The 20,603-nt window shown below is 40.0% G+C and overlaps 1 protein-coding gene across 3 annotated transcripts in view; it reads right to left on the bottom strand.

Moving 5' to 3' along the window:
- The window catches only part of Ubxn2b (UBX domain protein 2B), a 56,479-nt gene that overhangs the window by 30,691 nt on the left and 5,185 nt on the right, over positions 1–20,603 (bottom strand). For 2 of the 3 annotated variants that reach the window (XM_052716036.1, XM_052716035.1), the window contains exons 3-7: positions 16,790–16,940; positions 15,374–15,457; positions 14,389–14,498; positions 5,658–5,795; positions 1,124–1,285 (exon numbers count right to left, since the gene is read on the bottom strand). In XM_052716036.1, the coding sequence (XP_052571996.1) occupies positions 1,124–1,285; positions 5,658–5,795; positions 14,389–14,498; positions 15,374–15,457; positions 16,790–16,940 (645 nt within the window). The remainder of the gene's footprint in view (positions 1–1,123; positions 1,286–5,657; positions 5,796–14,388; positions 14,499–15,373; positions 15,458–16,789; positions 16,941–20,603) is intronic. The other variant, XM_052716037.1, reaches the window with a different exon arrangement.

Below are 20,603 nucleotides of genomic sequence, written 5' to 3'. Positions count from 1 at the left end.
CCCTTGCGTCCTCCTCCTCTTGCTCTCCTTTTCCTCCCAGATTTCTCCTTCTATATATTCTCCCTGCCTGCCAGCCCTGCCTATCCCTTCTCCTCCCTCACTATTGGCTGTTCAGTTCTTTATTAGACAATCAGGTGTTTTAGACAAGCACAGTAACACAGCTTCACTGAGTTAAACAAATACAACATAAACAAATGCAACACATACATCTATGCATCATTAAACAAATGTTCCACAGCAAAAACAAATGTAACACGTCTTAAAATAATATTCTACCACACCCACACACACCCCCACACATACCCATACATATAAAAGCTAAGTGTGGTGGTATAGCCCTGTAATTCCACCTGTTGGAAGGCTAAGTCAAGATCACTGATTTTGAGGCTAGCCTAGGCTACATAGTTACACAGCAAAATCCTACCATTAAAAACAGTAACAAAAAAAGAATTTAAAAAATTATTTACATATACCTAGTAACTTAACTAAGATAAATGCACAGCAGGGTCTTATAACCAGTGAAAAATAAAAGCACTACTATGTGCAGGGAAAGTATTTATATTCAAATGAGTATTAAAGAGAATGAAACAGCCTATTCGAGATACTGTACCAACAATATAAACTACTTACACCACGCGTTTACATTACGAAGTTGCTAAACAGAAAGGTCTCATTTGAATTTCATAAACTTTTTGTTTGTTTGAGATAATGTCTTGTTATGTAGTTCAGATTTACTTCAAACTTGTACTTGCTTTGAGCTTCCAAATGATGGGATGGCAGGATGTACCACCATCCTAGCATACAATGATCAATTTTTTAACTGAGAAAGTCCCAATAGGATCTAACTATCTTGAATCTGAGTCCACTTGATATAGTTTTAGTTACAATGCAAAACTACAGCTCCTATCTTTGAGTTGTCTAAACTTAGACAAATAGGATAATTTACAATGATTATTACCATCTATTTCATTTATTGTAGGTAGTTACCATCCTTTTAAATATTCTTCTGTCTAAAGCTTACTTTGAAATGTAAAGAACTCCATCTATTCCTTATGCTTTGTGCAGTATATGAGCAACAGTATATGAATACAAAGACCCCTGGCTGGCTGGTGCAGCAGCTCACCTGTGTGTGCTGTTGAATCTCTGTATCAGACGACTTCCATCTGCCAATCTGATCTGAATTTTTGTGGTGGGCACTGAATCATCAATAAGAACAGCTGCATTAAGTATTGATTTATCCTCTTCTTCTGGGGAGGAAGGAGTACTGACGATTTCAGGTGTAAGGCTAAGAAAGAAGATTTAAGAATCAACACAAACTGAGTATGCAGGACACAGGACACACTGAAAGTAGCTAAGCCTCAGCTCTGCAGTGAGCTGTGCTGTGGTCGGTCAGAGGACTTCCCTAGCAAGACCACAGCTTACTTTTAGTTTTCTCTACTTCTTCTGGCCTCTCTAATTACATTAAAATTTGTCTGTGCTTAAGACTCCTACTAATAAGAGATCCCAGATCTCTCAGAAACCTAGCTGCATTTTCTCCAACTTCATCTCTAAACTTTCCTCACACTGTTTACCACACAGCTCAGGGAGAAATGAGAAACCAGAGACTTAATGTCAGCATGCCCAAGAGTATAAAGAAAAAATATTTCAAATCCCAACTATGTTCTAACTGGATGCACTTGAGGAAAAACCTCAACCTTGTCTAATTCTGTAAGACTGTGTTCTGTAATGCATTTATTAACCCATGAAGTCCTTCAGCATAACGTCTAGAACAAAGAAGTCAAAAGCTATTTTTGCTTATATAATCAAAACTGAACTGTTACTTTAAAACATTGGTAATACTATTTAAAAAACATCTGACTTAAGTAGATATTGCTTTGCAAAAGAGAAACAGCTCCAAGTTATTAGTGAGAAATGAATTCATTTCTCACATAAATTCACACTAGAGCTTACTAGACAAAACACCTTACCATTTGATCTTGTTTACTAGTGACCTGATTGGTTTAATAGTTTCTAATATCATCAGGATGACCAGACATAAACTAAAAGTTATTGTGAAAAAAGAACTCCTTCAAGAGCAAAACAAACTTCACCAAATCTGAAAATCTAACAATTCCTTAGCATCTTAAGGGAGTTTTTACATCTTTGTTTATAAATCTCTTAAATACTAAGATTTTAGAACCTCGTGTATTACTTCATAAAGCTCCTGCTATGAGCACTATGCTTCCATCCAAACTTAAGTTATATGTCAAGATGGTAAAGTTAACTGATCTTTACTGTCAACACTTGCCCCACTTTCTCCTGCTTCCAGATTTACAATCAATCTGAGAAAATATATGATAAAAATACACAAAAGGAAAACACAGTAAATTACTAGATACTGAAGGAAATTCTTTCTCAGGTTCCATGCTACAATCTTAAGCAGTTGCACTGTCAAGCGAGGGCACAGGGGAGAGGGATGAAGATCAGATGAAGAGGTGCCCGAAGACAGGATGGTCTTTCTCCTCACCAGCAACCATGCACACACACCATCAACAGCACCACACATTCATTTCACTCACTTGTCCTGTGACCCCGAGTCAGCCATCCCCACTGGCCTGAGTCCTTGTCTGCTGGGGGAGAACTGCTCTGTTGTACAGATTAACCCCATCAGGCACAAAGGCACTTAGGTTTCTACACTACCTAAAGCAGTGACCTACTGAGAAACGACAAAACTGACTTAGTTCTTTTCTATGACATAGAGCTACTGCATAAAGGTGTTTCCATCATCTAATATCTTCTAAGAAGAACTCTGAGCCGGCAGGAAAGCTTCTTCCCAAACAAGAATGAAGTATGAAGAGGAAGGGAACTCAGTAGAAAGCGTGCTTGTACGAAGCTTGAGTGTAAAAATGTATTCTTTACAAATTGGAATGGATGACTTTCAGAATAGGTGTGGCAGCCATATCAGTGGAACAGCTCTGAGTCAGAGGTGAACCAGAACCCCTTCACATGCTAAGTTCAGTACTAGTGAGCAGGCACTGTGGTGTTATCACTAATTCAGCGCTCACTTCAAAGTTACTTTCCTTTGCTGTTGACAGCTTCCCCACTCGCCCTCCTGTTGAGGCAGTGTCTCACTCTGTAGCTCAGGTTGGCCTTGAACTGATCCTTCTGCCTCAGCCTCATGACTGCTGGACTACAACAATGCACAGCCAACTGCCCCCTTAGTCAACCATCACACTACCGGGACAGTTTTTAAAAGATTGTTCTGTGTACAAGTGTTTTGCCTACATTTATGCATATGCACTATGAGCAGGCCTTGTGCCTGTGCAGGTCAGGGAAGGCATCGGTTCCTTTGAATCTAGAGTTATAGATGGTTGTGCTCTGCCCTAAATGGGTACTGGGAACCAAACCAAGTCCTCTATAAGAGCAGCACATACTCTTAATCACTGAGCCATCTCTGCAGCCCTCTATAGTGACATTTTCATATACTGTTTTTATTTTAAGGTTAATTAAAATCAATTTATTTTTAAAGAGAGAAATTAAGATACAAAGAGACTTTTAAGAAAGCAGGAAGAACCCTGTCTCGAAAAACCAAAAAAAAAAAAAAAAAAAAAAAAAAGAAAGCAGGAAGAAAGGATTTGAACTGAGATTCCCTCAGACATCTGAAAGTAACATGAAAATAATTACCATCAGCTGGAGAAATTCTTTGAAGCCAAAGCAAAGCAATGTGCTTAAGCATGTGACATAGGCATAGAATGAGGGCTGAGCGAGGAAGGGAGGGAGCATCTGGGGTCGGTCCTACAGGATCTAGGGGGCCCACCACTGCCTGCTCCACAGGCTGACACTGTAAGCAGTTCCAGCTGCATGAGGCAGAAGATCCAGGGGCTGTAGAGAGGCAAGGGCTAACGGAGCAGGAGGACTGGCAGGTAACAGAAGGCAGGCCAGAGGCGCTGCTTGGCATCAGACAAGAGCATCCTGAAGACTAGGGACGAACTCGAAACCCATCTCAGATTCAGGGACAGATGACCGAGTGGCAATCAGAATCTTCTCAACTAAACAGCACACAAACAGACACAGAGATTATCTACTCAAGGTGCATCATTTCTCATTATACAAAATGCCCCTGGCAAATGTCACCTCTAGTCCTTCCTGCCAGCAAAAGACTGACATTTTCTACGTCTTTTTGGGCTCAAATCCAGCTCAATTCAAGCTATTCTACCATTTGTAAATGTACAGCTGTCACCCATGACTTCCTTATTTCCATTTACTGGTGTATCACAAGAAAACTCAGATAACTTCTGCCTGTACACCCTTTGTAATTAGACTACTGTCTATGGACAAAAATGGATTCTTTTCTTCTTTGTACCTGTGTTAAGCTCTTGGAAAATGAGAACTGTTAAGCTTCTATATCAATAGTCAATAGTTTTTTAGTTTCAATTTTCCTTTTTTTTTCCCCCTAAGTTTTGGTGCCAGGGATCAAACTTAATACAGTTCTTAATGTAAGTGTCTAATGTAAAATGTGATGAGCAATTCTTCACTTTAGAAAATGTAATATTTGGTTAAATATGAGTTTATGTGTACTGAGTCACATCATATTAACATGCTGGTGTTAATTTTCTGTATATTAAAACTGAACAAATTCCTTTTTCCACATTGAGGCATGGTCAAGCTCTCAAGGTCAGGCTAGCAACAGGGTGAGTAAACCACTGAGACTGGACGCAGACTGGGTAGAAGGCTGAGGGTAACCTTGCAATTCTGCTCTTCCTGCCTCTATCTCCTTAGTGCTAGGATTACAGGTGTGGACCACCAGGTCAGGTTTGTAGTGCTGGAGACTGAACCTAAGGGCTGCTTACAATCCACAGAAAACGACCAACTGAAGCACACTGGCCCTGCTGCCGCATCTCAGTGTTTGTTCATGGCAGACACATCCACAAAAGGTGTGAGGTAACATATCCACTGCTTTTTCCAATCAGCAACACTTTACAGTTTCTCTTTTGAAGCTGTGTAATTGGAAACAGAAATGAAAGAACACACACACAAAGAACAGAAAAACGCATGGAACGAGAACAGGAGAACAAAGGGAGCTCGTAGGAGAGGGGGAGGGCGGTGTGTGCAGGGGATATGTACAAAGCAACGCAAAGCATCATGCATTATACAGTTCCATGAAAACGGCCAAAACTGAACCAGAGAACAAGGCACAGTGGTCAAAAGCACACACCCCAGAGTGCGTGGGTTGGAATTGGTTCCAGTCATTCTCTAGCTCAACCATATCTTGGGCAAATTACTATTATTTCAAAACTGAGTAAAGATTTATTTTCATTTTTCATTATACAGATGTGTGTCTGTGTGGCTAAGTGTGCACATGTGCAGGTGCCCACGGATGCCTGGAACTGGAGTTACAAGTAGGTGCGCGCTGCATGGGATGGGTGTGGGGAACCAAACTCGGTCCTCTGCAAGAGCAGTGTCTGTTTAAAGAGCTGTTATAAAAGGAGCTATTGAGTGCACAGAGGACTGATCTCTGGGTACTTGCTACTAATATTATTATCCAAATTCCTAATTCCAGTAGGAAGGTCTTTATAGCTCATATTTCAGTTTTTACTTCACAAGTCATTTTTATTTCTTATTCTCAAAGAAATATCATTTTGAGCAAAAAGGTGTTTTTCTCACTAGAGGAATTTTACCTTCCAAGTTTTTGCCCTTCTCCACTAAAAGCCTTAAATCGCAATCTGGGTTTTATATACTCTTGGTCTTGATGATCCTCCATATCCAGATTCACTTGGCTGCCATGGACCAGTCGCTGAAGCTCCAGGGGAATCTCTCTTAAAAGGAGGGAGAGAAGGTTTTAGTTAAGATTGTTTAAAAGTACACTACTTCATTGGGGTGACTATAATTAAATCACGAGCTACATGCTAACAAAAATTTCCATGGTGGTTTTGGGGTCCACATAGATTATTCTTTCTTCAAGTTACGTCACACTTTTTTAAGTCTGACTTTACTTTAAATGTATGAGTGTTTTGTCTCTATGTATGTCTATGTACCATGTGCATGCCTGGTGCCCTTGGAGGATAAATATGGCCCTGTGACTGGAGTTACACATAGTTGTAAAGCACCATGTGAATGCTGGTCCCCTGAAAAAGCAGCCAGTGCTGAGTCATCTCATCTAGCTAGTCACACTGTTCTTTAGTGATTCTTAACATAGAAATGTTTTGGATGTCACAACGACCTTCGAGTATCTTTAGAAAGTCAAATTATAAGACAGCAATTGATGTTTAAATTAGCACAAGAGAATTCTTATATGAGTTAAAAGTTAATTCAAATACTTTTGTTTCTTTCTTGAAATAGGGTCTCACATTGTGACTCAGGCTAGGCTGGAATGCAGTGTATAGATCAGGCTAGTTACAAACTCACAGCAATCCTCCTGCTTTAGACTCTCAAGTACTGGAAGTCTGCACGTGTTTATTTCTAATAATAAATTAGAAGTTGTGTAAACTGATGCCAAGGTGTTTCAGTGTCAGATGACTGGTGACACTCCATGTTTCAGCATGAGGGGCGGGGCTGTGAGACATGGCCATGGCGGAGTTATCTTTTTTAAATTAAAAATTGTTTTAGGTCACAGAAGAACAGATGAGTGACCTGGTTGCCAGCTGAACTGCCTCACTCCCTAGATTCTATTCCCAAAGAACCATCCCACATCACACACCCTCCCAGCCTGTTGCCTTTCCCACTTCCAGGCCCTGTCCCCAACCCCAGCAGACTCCCTCTGCTTATGCACAGGCCACACCAGTCAGAAGAACAGAGACCCCCTGTTGCAACAAAAGCCAAGCTGGCCACCAGAAGGTCAGCCCCCAACTTTGCCAGAGACTCTCTACTAGATCAGAGGTCACGCCAGCCACAAGAAATCCAGGCTACAAAGACCAGAAGACTAAAGAGGAACAGAATACAAGAGAAGGAAGAGAGAATCTCAGGCACAGAAAATACGATAGAATAGATTCATCAGTTGAAAATGTTACATCTAAAAAACTAATGCCAAACATCCAGGAAATCTGGGACACTATGAAAAGACCAAACCTGAGAATAATAGGAATAGAAAGAGAAGAATCGCAGCTTGAAAACCCAGAAGATATATTTAACAAAATCATAGAAGAAAATTTTCCTAACCTAAAGAAGGACATGCTTATAAATGTACAAGAAGCATACAAATAGATTTGATCAGAAAAAAAGTCCCCTTGACACATAATAATCAAAACACTAAACATACAGAATACAGAATATTAAAAGCTGCAAAGGAAAAAGACCAAGTAACAAATAAACACAGACCTATTAGAATTATACCGGACTTCTCAATAGAGACTCTAAAATTCAGAAGGGCCTGAATAGATGTCCTGCAGACTCTAAGAGACCATGGATACCAGCCCAGACTAATATAGCCAGTAAAACTTTCAATCACTATAGATGGAGAAACCAAGATATTTCATGACAAAGCCAAATTTAAACAATATCTATCCACAAATCCATCCCTACAGAACGTACTAGAAGGAAAATTCCAACCCAAGGAAGTTAATTACAACTATAAACGCACAGGCAATAAATAATTTCACATCAGCAAAACCCCAAAACAGGGAAACACACATGTACAATACTACTACCACTGCCAACAAAATAATAGGAATTAACAATCACTGGTCTTTAATATCTCTCAATATCAATGGGCTCAATTCCCTAATAGAAAGACACAGGTTAACAGAATGGATACAAAAACAGGATCCATTCTGCTGCTACTTACAAGAAACACACCTCAACATCAAATACCGACATCACCTCAGTGTAAAGGGCCAGAAAAAGATTTTCCAAGCAAATGGACCAAAGAAGCAAAATGGTGTAGCTCTTCTAATATCTAATAGAATAAATTTCAAACCAAAATTAATCAAAGGAGATGGAAAAGGATATTTCATACTCATCAAAGGAAAAAATCCATCAAGATGATGCTTCAATTCTTAATATTTATGCCCCAAATGCAAGTCACCCATATTTGTAAAAGAATTATTACTAAAGCTTAAAACACATTGAACCTCACACATTAATCATGGAGACATCAATACCCCACTCTCACTAATGGACAGTATATCCAGAGAGAAACTAAACCAAGAAATAATGAAGCCAACAAACCTATGATTCAAATGGACCAAACAGATATCTGCAGAACATTTCACACAAACACAAAAGAATATACCTTCTTCTCAGCATCTCAAGGAACATTCTCCAAAATGTACTACATACTCAGTCACAAAACAAGTCTCAAAAGGTACAAGAAAATTTAAATAATCCCCTGTATTCTAGCAGGACACTAAGGATTAAAGCTGGATATCAACAACAACAGAAAGCCTACAAATGCAAAGAAACTGAACAACTCCCTACTGAACAACTATTGTGTCAAGGCAGAATTAAAGAAATAAATGAAAGACTTCCTAGAATTCAATGAAAATGAATGCAAAACTTACCTAAACTTATGGGACAAAATGAAAGTGGGGCTAAGAGGAAAGTTCTTATCACTAACTGCTTTCATAAAGAGATTGCAGAGATCTCATACTAGCAACCTAACAGCATACCTGAAAGCTCTAGAACAAAAAGAAGCAGACACACTCAAGAGGAGTAGACTGGCATGAAACAATCAAACTTAGGGCTGAAGTCAATAAAATAGAAACAAAGAGAACCAAACAAAGAATCAATGAAACAAAAAGTTGGTTCTTAGAGAAAATCAACAAGATAAACAAACCCTTATCCAAACTAACTAAAAGACAAAGAACATCCAAACTAACAAAATCAGAAATGAAAAGGGAGACATAACAACAGACATTGAGGAAATGCAAAGAATCATCAGGTCATACTTCAAAAACCCATACTCCACAAAATTGGAAAATCTAAAAGAAATGAAGCATTTTCTCAATAGATACTACTTACCAAAGTTAAATCAAGATCAGATAAACTATTTAAATAGACCTACAGCCCCTAAGGAAATAGAAGTAGTCATTACAAGTCTCCTGACCAAAAAAGGCCCAAGGCCAAACAGTTTTAGCACAGAATTCTACCAGACTTCTAAAGAAGAGCTAATACTCCTCAAATTATTACCCAAAATCGAAACAAAAGGAACATCGCCAATTCATTTTATGAGGCCGCCGTCACCCTGATACCCAAGCCACTCAAAGATTCAACAAAGAAAGAGAATTACAGACCAATTTTCCTCATGAATATTGATGCAAAAATACTCAATAAAATACGCATAAACACAATCCAAGTACATCAAAAAGATCATCCACCATGATCAAGTAGGCTTGATGCAGGGATAGTTCAACATATGAAAATCTGTCAATGTGCCCAACAGATAAACAAGATGCAGGGATGATTCAACATATGAAAATCTGTCAATGTAATCCACCATATAAACAAGATGCAAGGATGGTTCAACATATGAAAATCTGCCAATGTATTCCATCATAAAAACAAGATGCAGGGATGGTTCAACATATGAAAATCTGTCAATGTAATCCACCATATAAACAAGATGCAAGGATGGTTCAACATATGAAAATCTGCCAATGTATTCCATCATAAAAACAAGATGCAGGGATGGTTCAACATATGAAAATCTGTCAATGTAATCCACCATATAAACAAGATGCAAGGATGGTTCAACATATGAAAATCTGCCAATGTATTCCATCATAAAAACAAGATGCAGGGATGGTTCAACATATGAAAATCTGTCAATGTAATCCACCATATAAACAAGCTGAAAGAAATACACACACACACACACACACACACAATCATCTCACGGGATGCTGAAAAAGCCTATGACAAAATCCAACACTCCATCATGATAAAAGTCTTGGAGAGATTAGGGATACAAGGGACACACCTAAACATAAAAAAAGGCAATTTACAGCAAGCCTGTAGCCAACATCAAATTAAATGGAAACTCAAAACAATTCCACTAAAATCAGGAACAAGACAAGGTTGTCCACTCTCTCAATATATATTCAATATAGTATTTGAAGTTGTAGCTAGAGCAATAAGACAACTAAAGGAGATCAAGGAGATAAAAACTGGAATGGAGTAAGTCAAAGTATTACTATTTGTAGATGATATGATGGTATACATAAGTGACCCCAAAATTTCTACCAGGGAGCTCCTACAGCTGATAAACACCTTTAGTGAAGAGGCTGGAAACAAGATTATCTTAAATAAAAAAATCAGTAGCATTCCTATACACAAATGTCAAATGGACTGAGAAAGAAATCAGGGAAAACAACACTCTTCACAATAGCCAGAAATAATATAAACTATCTTGGGGTAACTCTAACCAAGCAAGCGAAAGACCTGTATGATAAAAACTTCAAGTCTTTGAAGTAGGAAATTAAAGAAGATATCAGAAGGTAGAAAGATCTCCCATGCTCATGGATCGGTAGGATTAGCACAGTAAAAAACGATCATCTTACCAAAAGCAATCTACAGATTCAATGCAATCCCCATTAAAATCCTAACACAATTCTTTACTGACTTTGAAAGAACAATACTCAACTTCATATGGAAAAACAAAAAATCCAGGATAGCTGAAACTATTCTACACAATAAATGAACTTCTGCAGGTATCATCATCTCTGATTTCAAACTGTACTACAGAGCAATGGTAATAAAAACAGCATGGCACTGGCATGAAAGTAGACACATTGACCAATGCAATCAAATCAAAGATCCAGATGTAAATCCACATACTTATGGATATCTGATTTTTGATAAAGAAGCCATATGTAACAGAAAAAAGACAGCATCTTCAACAAAGGGTGCTAGTCTAACTGGATGTCAGCATTGTGTGCACTGGCACAGGAGACAACTTCCTGAACAGAACACCAATAGCGTAGGCAAGGAACTAAGATCAACAATTGATAAATGGGACTTCATGAAACTGAAAAGTTTCTGTAAGGCAAAGGACACCATTAATAGGACAAAAAGGCAGCCTACAGAATGGAAGAAGATTTTCACCAATTCCATATCTGACAGAGGGATGATCTCCAAAATATATAAAGAACTCAAGAAACTAGACATTAACTAAATAATCCAATTAAATGGGGTACAGATCTAAACAGAATTCTCAACAGATGAAACTCAAATAGCCAAGAAACACTTAAAGAAATGTTCAACATCCTTAGTCATCAGAGAAATGTAAATCAAAACGACTGAGATTATCTTACACCTGGCAGGATAGCTAAGATCAAAAACATAAGTGACAGCTCAAAAGTGTCCAGGATCTGGAGCAAGCACTCGCCCCCATTGCTGATAGAGTGTAAACTTGCACAGTCACTTTGGGGATTAATATGGTGGTTTCTTAGAAAACTGGGAATTGAGCTACCTCAAGAACTCAGCCATACCACTCCTGGGCACATACCCAAAAGACATTCCATCCTATCACAAGGGCACTTGCTCACCTATGTTCATAGCAGCTTTACTCATAATTGCCAGAAACTGCAAACAACAGAATGTTTTAGATGTTCCCCAACTGAAGAATGAATACAGAAACTTGATTCATGTGGTACATTTACACAATGGAGTATTACTCATCTGATACAAACAATGACATTATGAAATTTGCAGGCAAATGGATGGAACTGAAAGACAAACATAGTACATACTCACTTATAAGTGGATATTAGCTGTAAAGTAAAGGATAACCATGCTATAATCCATAGACCCAGAGAGGCTAAGTAACAAGGAGGGCTCAAGAGGGGACGCAAGGATCTCCCTAAGGAGAAATAGGACAGCTTTTGCAGGTGGACTGGGGACCAGTAGAAGTTTAGAACAGGAGGATCAACTGTGAGGAGGTGATACTGAGAGAAATAAGTGGAATTGGGGAAAATTTTGGCAGTGAGATGGAAACCTAGTGAAATGGAAACCCCATGCGATCTACAAGAGTAACCCTAGCAAAGATTCTTAGTAATGGGGGACACAGAGCCTGAACCAGCCATCTTCTGCAACCAGGCAAGGCCTCAAATGGCGGGATTGAGACACCAACCCAGCCACAAAAACCTTCAATCTGCAGGTTGTCTGCCTACAGAGTATACTAGGATCAGAGCCTAGCAGTATTGTCATCAAACAGACCATGAGACATCATCCAGCAACTGAATGGGGGCAGATACAAAGTCCTACAGCCAACATTAGGCACAGCCAACATTAGGCACAGTCAGGGGAGTCCTTTGGAGTAGGGGAAGGAAGGATAGCAGGAACCAGAGGGGTGAGGGACCCCAAGAGAACATGGCCCACAGAATCAATTGACCAGGACTCATGGTGCCTCACTGAGTCTCCTGGTCAAATTTCATTAAAAGGGCTCTACCTTCAATTTCTCTGTGGGCTTTTCCTGCTTTGTAACCTCACAACTCACCATCAACCTTATGCTTTTAGTTGCATTTCTACTTAGGAAAAACTCTACAGCAGGAGTGGGGTATTGATATAATAGGCCTGACCATGCAGCACTTTGTTGAGTACTGTAGTGGAACTTAGTGGACCATCCTAGTAGGAACATGGTTGACAGTAAAGCTGAGCACAATGTGGACTATGGAAGCTCAGCTCAAGAGATTTCAGAGAACAACAGTGGTAACTGGGCTAGAACTATCCTGGCAAAGAATATGGCTGGTTTTTGCCTTAGTCCTAAGAATCTGCCTGAGGCTAAGTTGAACAGTTTTGAACTAATCTGGTTGCCAGAGAAGATTTCAAGAGAGCCTAGTATTGACTGTCAAGTGGTTATTAGTGGTCACTCTTATGTAGGTCTACAATGAAGAAGGGCAAGCAGGGCAAAAAGAAAGATAAGATGTACAGTTTGAGAAGAAAGAAAGCAGCGGGAAATTTAATGTTGGAGTCATGCTTTGTGCTGAAGGAGATAAGGAGAAGGGAATAAAGGGAGTGGCACCCTCAGGGAAACTCCACCCAGCTAATCCTGCAGCCTGTGAACAGAAAAGTCCTACAGTGCCACCTGTTCCTAATGAGCAACAACAAATCAAAACTTATGTACACGTAATTCAAGGGAGGAGCTAGATTCCATCCCAGGCAGGCAGCAAAATCTGGCAGCTCTGGCCACAGGGTTCTGGCTCTACAGTTGTAAAGGATACAGGAGAACAGGGTTTAAAAGGAGTTGTTGAGTTGGGCGGTGGTGGCACATGCCTTTAATACCAGCACTCGGGAGGCAGAGGCAGGAAGTTCTCTGTGAGTTCAAGACCAGCCTGGTCTACAGAGCGAGATCCAGGACAGACACCAAAACTACACAAGAGAAACGCTGTCTCAAAAAAACCAAAAAAAAAAAGGAGTTGCTGAGGACAGGTGTGTGGCAGGGGTGTCCCCACATGGAGACCCAGAGAGGCCAACTGGTGAAGCTGTGAAAGTGAAGCTTGGATTATTTTGGAGATCCCAAGATGTTGGAGATGCCAAACCATGGGATATCTGCCAAAGAGAGCTGCAGACAGGGAGAGGAATGAGCCTAAGAGAGAGAAGTGTGTTGTAGTCAACAACGCTGGAAGTATTCAAATCGGAATACTCAGTCCCCAGTTGGTAGAACTTTTGAGAAGGATCAGAATTCATGGCTTTGGAGGAGGTACGTCACTGGGGGTAGGCTTTGAGGTTTTAAAGCTCACACCATTCCTAGCTGGCTCTCTGCCTCATGCCTGTGGATCAGTTCTCAGCTACTGCTTGAGTGGTTCCTATGCCTGCCTGCCTACAGCCATGCTTTCAGTCATAATGAATATGGACTCACCCTCCAAAACTGTATACTCCCATTACATGCTTTCTTTTATAAGTTGCCCCGGTCATGGTACCTTGTCAACAGTAAGCAGGACAGAGGCTTAATGGATAGGCAGATAGAGCTATTCCATTTATTATCATATTTCTTCTTGGAGCAAAGTCCATAGTGTCATGACATTTAAGAGGTACAATCATCCAATGTCCTTTCTCCACAAAGATCCACCTCCCCAAAGTCACTTGTGGGATATGTCATAGCAATTTATTCTTGAAAGCTAGTAGTGTATACAGAACAGTTAAAAGAGAAACAGGGCCTGGGGAGACAAGCTACTTTGTCAAATAGTTGCCACACAAGCATGACGACATGAGCTCAATCTCAAGAGAACCCGTGTAACAAGGCTGGATGTGGTACTATACGCTGGTATTCCAGCAGTGGGCCACAGATCCCTGGGGCTCAGTGACCAGCCAGCCTAGCCTATTTAATAAGTTCTAGGCAAGTGAGAGAATACTACTGAGATTGACCTATGACCTCCACATGCACATGTACATATATGCAGTAACAGGAACATACATGGACATACTCAAAATAGTTCTATTCAACATAATAAAGAGAACACAAATAATTCATCTTACCCTCTCTTAACAGATTCCAAAAACTGAGCATTTGTTGGGTCATTGTAAGGTCTCAATTCTCCATCATCTAAACTAAAACCATTGCTCCACAGCTTCAGCAAAACTTGAACCTTTTGGAGACAGGGCAAAAAAAAAAAAAAAGAATTCATCTCCAAACAATTTTAAGTTTCAATGTTGTCTCTCCTAACTTACTACCTGATTAACTTACCTTAAAATAGAGATATTTGTTTTAGTCAAAGCTAAACATGTGTGTCCATGTGTTTACTTAACAGGTTTATTTTTAGCTTAAAACACTTAAAATAGCTGCAAATATCAAAGTCCCATGGGTGGAGGTTGGCTCTGAGCAATCACTCAGAGCTCACTGAGAAAACAGAAGCAACGAGAAGACAGACTCCATTTGGTACCTGTAATTCAGACCTTTCATCCACACTCTAAATCTCTCTAGTTCTACAGCTTAAATATTCACACCAAGGGGCAAGGGAGACCTTCTAAGATACTGTTAATATCTAAAATAAATCTGTAATTTTAGTACTTCCAAATGCAACAGAAATAATGATTTCACATGTTTTTATAATTTAATTCATGTTGTATTATAAAAATATACAATTCTAAAGAAAAAATTTTAAGAATTATACATTCTGCTGGGCAGTGGTAGCATACGCCTTTAATCCCAGCATTCAAGAGGCAGAGGCAGGCAGATCTCTGTGAGTCTGAGGCCAGTCTGGTCTACAGTGTGAGTTCTAGGACTGCCAGGGCTACACAGAGAAACCGTGTCTTGAAAAAACAAACCAACAAAAAAACCCTAAAAATTACACATTCTAATATAGCAGTAGAAATATTGTGACTGAAAACACACAGGTTCTTTAACTCATACTTCAAAAACTACTAAGGGAGACTGTATTTATAGTGTCAACAATTAATTCAGAAAGGGGAGAAAACTATGAATTAGAGGTGAATGCTTGAACATTTTGATGACTATACCTACATCTTGCAGCTGATTTTCTCCATAGATGTACTCTGAACGCTTACAGAAGGAACTGCCCAATCTGTATCCTCCTCCTGTAAATGACTGAAATACACGATAAATGGGTTAAGAGTTCACTATGGCTTAAAGTCAAAACATTATTTGTATACTTGATATTTCAAAACTAGACAAATAATTATTGGCCAGATTCATAGTGACTAGGAAAATAAAATAACCTTAAGTTATAAATAAGTGTATGTGAGAAATTAAATGTGTTTTCATATAAATATTAGCAACTCAAAATGTGAAATAACTTAGTCTGATCCCCAGAAGCCACATGGTAGGAGAGAATAGGCTCCTACAAGCTGTCCTCTGACTGCCACATGTGGGTTGTGGATATGTTTGTACATGAGCACAAACATAAAATAAATAATTATAACAACAAAGAATTCTGTATGTGTTTTACAGGCTTTTAAATGTTTTTGATGTTTCTAATTGAAACAGAAATTACATCACTTTCCCCCCTCCAGGCCCTCCCACACACCCCACTCTCAAGTTGATAGCCTCTTTTTATTATTGTTACATACATGCATGTTATATAAATCCATATCTCATTCTGAATGTTTTTGTTGGTGGTGTGTATATGGCTTCAAGGCTGATCACTCCGTATTGGATAACCAATAAGAGACTCATCCCTGGGAGAGGTAATTCTCCTTTTCCCAGCAATCAATAGTTGCCTGTCGTTTTTAGGGGTGTGACCACATGCAATTTCCCCTTCCATGTTAACATGTCCACTGAAACTGCCACTGTTCCAGTCCTGTTCACACAGCCATTTCTAGGAGACTGTTTCACAGCTGGCTTCCTGGTGTTCTGGCTCTTACAGTCTTTCTGCCCCCTCTTCTGAGATATTCTCTGAGCCATAGATGCAGGAGCTGTGGTGCAGATGTATCTGTTGGGGATGAGCTTCCCCATGACCTGTTGATCTCTACACTGTGGCCATTTGTGGTTTCTTGTGATGGCCTCCATTTTAAGCTGTTTTCTTAGCTACAGTAAGTCAGCTATGATCACACTTTGGATCCTGCTATACTGAATACATAGTCTTCAGGTAGGATAATCTGAGGAGAAATGGCTTTTCTCTTAATTACTGCATCACAAATGTGCTTTAAATTACAACCTTGCTTTGTTTTACATACTAAATCAATTCCATGCCCAATTTTTTTTTTTTTTTTTTTTTTACAGAACTGGAGAACTTGGAAATGTTCAAATGACCTCAAGGCTTGACAGAAGGAAGTTTTCTAGCTGTTGCCAAATAAAGACTAAAACTGAAGTTTCATGGAGAACAGTCATTCCCAACAATGGGTGCCAAGATCGGAAGGGCTTTACCAAGACACACGTCCAAGCACCTCTAACGTCCCAGACAGTTAAGACAGCACTGACCTTGGCTTTGTCATCACTTGAAGATCTTGTAGCTTCACTTAGAGGGACGGCCCCATGTTCCCTTGCCTCTTTGAAAAGTTCATTCACAATTTTCCCAGTTGGAGGTTGAACTATATGTAATCCACCATATTCCTGTTCACCTGAATAAAGTCTTTAAACATCACAGCTCATAAGTAAAAACTCAGAATAGACATAAACTACTCCATAATAAGAAGCTACACAGTCATATGAAATAACTCTTATTTATTAAGAAGTACCTGAGTTCTTCAGAGACATGTAACTTTAAGAGGGAACTCAGGCAAATATTAAGATAGGGATAGTTTGTATCCCTTCTGAGTTTGTGGAGATTCTGACAATTTCAGGAAGCAACATGACAACTGGAGTCCTTGTTTCCTCCCTCAGCCCTGGGTGACTGCTTAGGGATTCCTATTTTCACAGAGCAAGCTCTTCTCCTGTGGTGGGGAAGCACTGCCGACACCCAGGGGCTACTTTTGCCCTGCCCCATATGGCTATACAATGAATGTTTATTCTTCGGAGAAAGACCTACTGCATTACAAGTCCCAGTGTAAATAACTTCATATATTCCCTATGCAGTAACTAGATCTGTAGTAACTAAGTCTCTAACTTCCTAACAGCTACAAAACATAAATTTCTATTCACCTAAGATTAATATTCTAATCTTTCATGACTGACGTTTCTGCCCAGGATATCAGAACATTTAATCAATGGAGTATCACAGAGACTTCCAGTATAAGGTGATAGAGTTCACTTTTTATTTTCCCACACCTTCTACCCTAGTTCCCAATTCAAACTAACTCACAGAGGAACAGTGAAAACTACAACAGCCCTGGAGAAGAGACAGAGGTTCCCTTCAAGGTTTTCTCCTAAACTGGCAAATGAGATACAGAGGAACTGGCAGTTCTCATCTCCTGCAAGTGAAAGAAAATCTACCTGGACACAAGTGTGTACAGCAGCAGAATGCCACTACTGGTGTGGAGAGGGGCACCACTCGGTCAGTGTCACTGAGTACACTAGAACCCACAAAGCCTTCTTTCCATGCTTACAGCGCATACTGGGGGCGGTGAGTGTGTGTGTGTGTGTGTGTGTGTGTGTGTGTGTGTGCAGTGAGCAGGGAACAGAGGGCCTGCCTGTCTCTGAGATAAGCAGTGTTGGAGAGGAGGAACCGGACAGCACATGGCCTCAGGTAATTGTGACAAACAGAAAAGCAGAGCAAAGCTTCCTCCATTTTTGCCCCCCATATAGCTTCTTCCCTCCCCGTCTCATATCAACAAGCTGGCAAAGTAAATGATCCTGCCTCTTTGTCTTGGTGACAACGAACTGAGAAAACTGGTCACAGGAAAAGATTTACCAGATTGTTATCATGCAGCACTGTATTTTCTTCAAGCAGCCCCACTGTCTGAACTTTTATATTCAGAGCCGAAATCCATCTGGAACTAATGACTGCATGTTACATAAGGGAGAGGCCAGTACTAATGTCTTCCCTTGACTATGCCATGAAACTCCCCCTCCTCGATGCTCTGCAGTGGCATCTTTGTCAGAGCCAAACAGCCATCTCCAAGGGTGCAAGACTCAGGGTGCTGGTCTTGGCTCACTGATCAGTCTCTTAGGCCTCCGCAGCTTTGGTATAAGTCTCCATATTGAGTACTTTACATCCTGAGCTGGATGGGTGCTTCATGAATTCTCTAGCCGTTCCTTGTGGAGACAGAGGACCAAGAGTATCTACAGCTGGTGCAGTAACATTTCCCACTTAACATCCTTTTCTCCCATTGCTGTAATTTTATATTTATTTTCTAAAAGGATATAGGGTTTTTTTCTTAAAAGATACAGTTTTTCCTAAAAGGATTAACAATCAATATTGAAGGCCAAATATATTTTCATTCAATTCTTATAACTAAACGATCCTCATTTTCCAGATGAGAAAACAAACTAGGGGAGGTCAATGAAAAAGACACACACACACACACACACACACACACACACACACGCCGGGTGTGGCGGGGGAGCCTCTGCGAGGTATCTCTGCTTAGAGGCAGCAGTCTTGTAGCTGTAGCTCTTTTTCACTGAATGAACTTTAATGCACACTAGTATTTCAGTGACTTCTAAATGAATGCAACACACTAACGGGAGCCAACTGCAAAAGGAACATCTAAGTCTCCTCACTCAAAATACACTAAGGAGCCAAGCATTTAATCCAGCACAAGGCCCTCATAGGAGTCGAGACTTGTGTGACAGCACGGGTGATGTATCCATGAGGCTCAACCCGGCTGCACTTCCACGTCCCCAACATCTCTAATTTGCCACTCATCTGTACTGGTCCTTAGCTTCTCCTTCTGTGTTCTCCTGTCCCTTTGTCTGCGCCTCTTCGTCCCGACCTTCAGGGAGGACTTAGATTGTAGTCATTGTTTAAGGCCTATGCTAGGCATATTGTACAGCCCATCTCTTTTAATTCTCAAAACAATGCTACATGATCTGTGGAGGACATGGCCTACATTTTGCTTCTTGTATACAGCCTCTCATGAGTCAATTTGTTAAAGAAGCTGTCAAACTATCCTGAAGGTTTTTCTACAGATTACACACTTCTTCTTGTACGCTAAACACATAGACCACACTATGTCTAATATTTTTGATAATGAAAATACATTGGTGTTTTATTTAGCTTCTACTGACCAAAAACAAACTGGGGGAGAAAAGGGTTTACTCCATTATACAGGTTATCAATTACTGAGGGGAGTAATGGCAGGAACCTGGGGGTGGGAACTGAAGCTGAGACATGGAGAAATGCTACTCACTAATTTGCTCTCTATGGTTTGATCATCATACTTTCTTATACACCCTAAGACCACCTGCCAGGGGTGGCACCTCCCACATGGGCTGGACCATCCCACATAATTCATTAATCAAGAAAATGCCCCCGCAGACATGCCTATAGGCCAGTCAGATGGAGTCAATCTCTCAATTGAGAGTCCTCTTTCCAGGAGACTGAAGCTTGTGTCAAGCTCACAAAAACTAACCAGTACAGTTGGCTTAAAAAGTCAGTATGCCAGGTGTGGTGGTGCTAGCAGTCTCTGGAAATATCAACATTTGGGAAGCTGAGGCTGGAGGATTGCCTGTTTGAGGGTAGCCTGATTGACAGTGAGTTCTAGGCCTGCCTAGGCTATATATGATACCCTGAAAATCACAAGAACAAAATGACAAGCAACATATAACTTTTGATTTCTAATACTGCCCTAGGAGGACATGACAATTAGCAGCTGCCTATATAAAGTAAAAGTGGAACAGCAAACAGAGCAAATGTTCTCACTGAATGTAAAGTAGGGAAGTATAAATTGTTGTATGAAGTGAAAATAGTATCATGCTTAGAAAAAAGATTGCTAATGATCTCTGTATGCACTGTACCTTAAGTGATTAAAATGTCTCAGTAGTTTGTAAAGAAACTCATCCTTTTGAGTGGTAAATGGTTCTTGAGGTCAAACTTGAGCAAAAAGTCTTTACTAACTATACTACTGGTTGGAAAGGTACAACTCAGGAGTTGGAAGTATACAGTTAATGTGTATGGGATACTAAGTTTAATCCATGACATGTCCAAACAAAACAAACAAAAGAGCATTATCAAACTAAAACTACAAACAACAAAATTTTTCAGAGTGCATAAGTAAATTCATCCCCTAGAAAAAGGAGTTCTAGGGATTGAACCCAAGGCCTTGCATATGCTAGGCAAAACTCTACCACTGAGCCACATCCACAGACCTTAGTATTTTGAGGCAGCTCAAACTGGCTTGAATCTCCTTGGCAG

The sequence above is a fragment of the Peromyscus californicus genome, unplaced genomic scaffold (assembly GCF_007827085.1).
Source record: "Peromyscus californicus insignis strain IS unplaced genomic scaffold, ASM782708v3 Scaffold_5__1_contigs__length_169319896, whole genome shotgun sequence".
Lineage (NCBI taxonomy): Eukaryota > Metazoa > Chordata > Mammalia > Rodentia > Cricetidae > Peromyscus > Peromyscus californicus.
The sequence above is the reverse complement of the archived record's forward strand: the minus strand, read 5'-3'. Positions and strand labels throughout refer to the sequence as shown.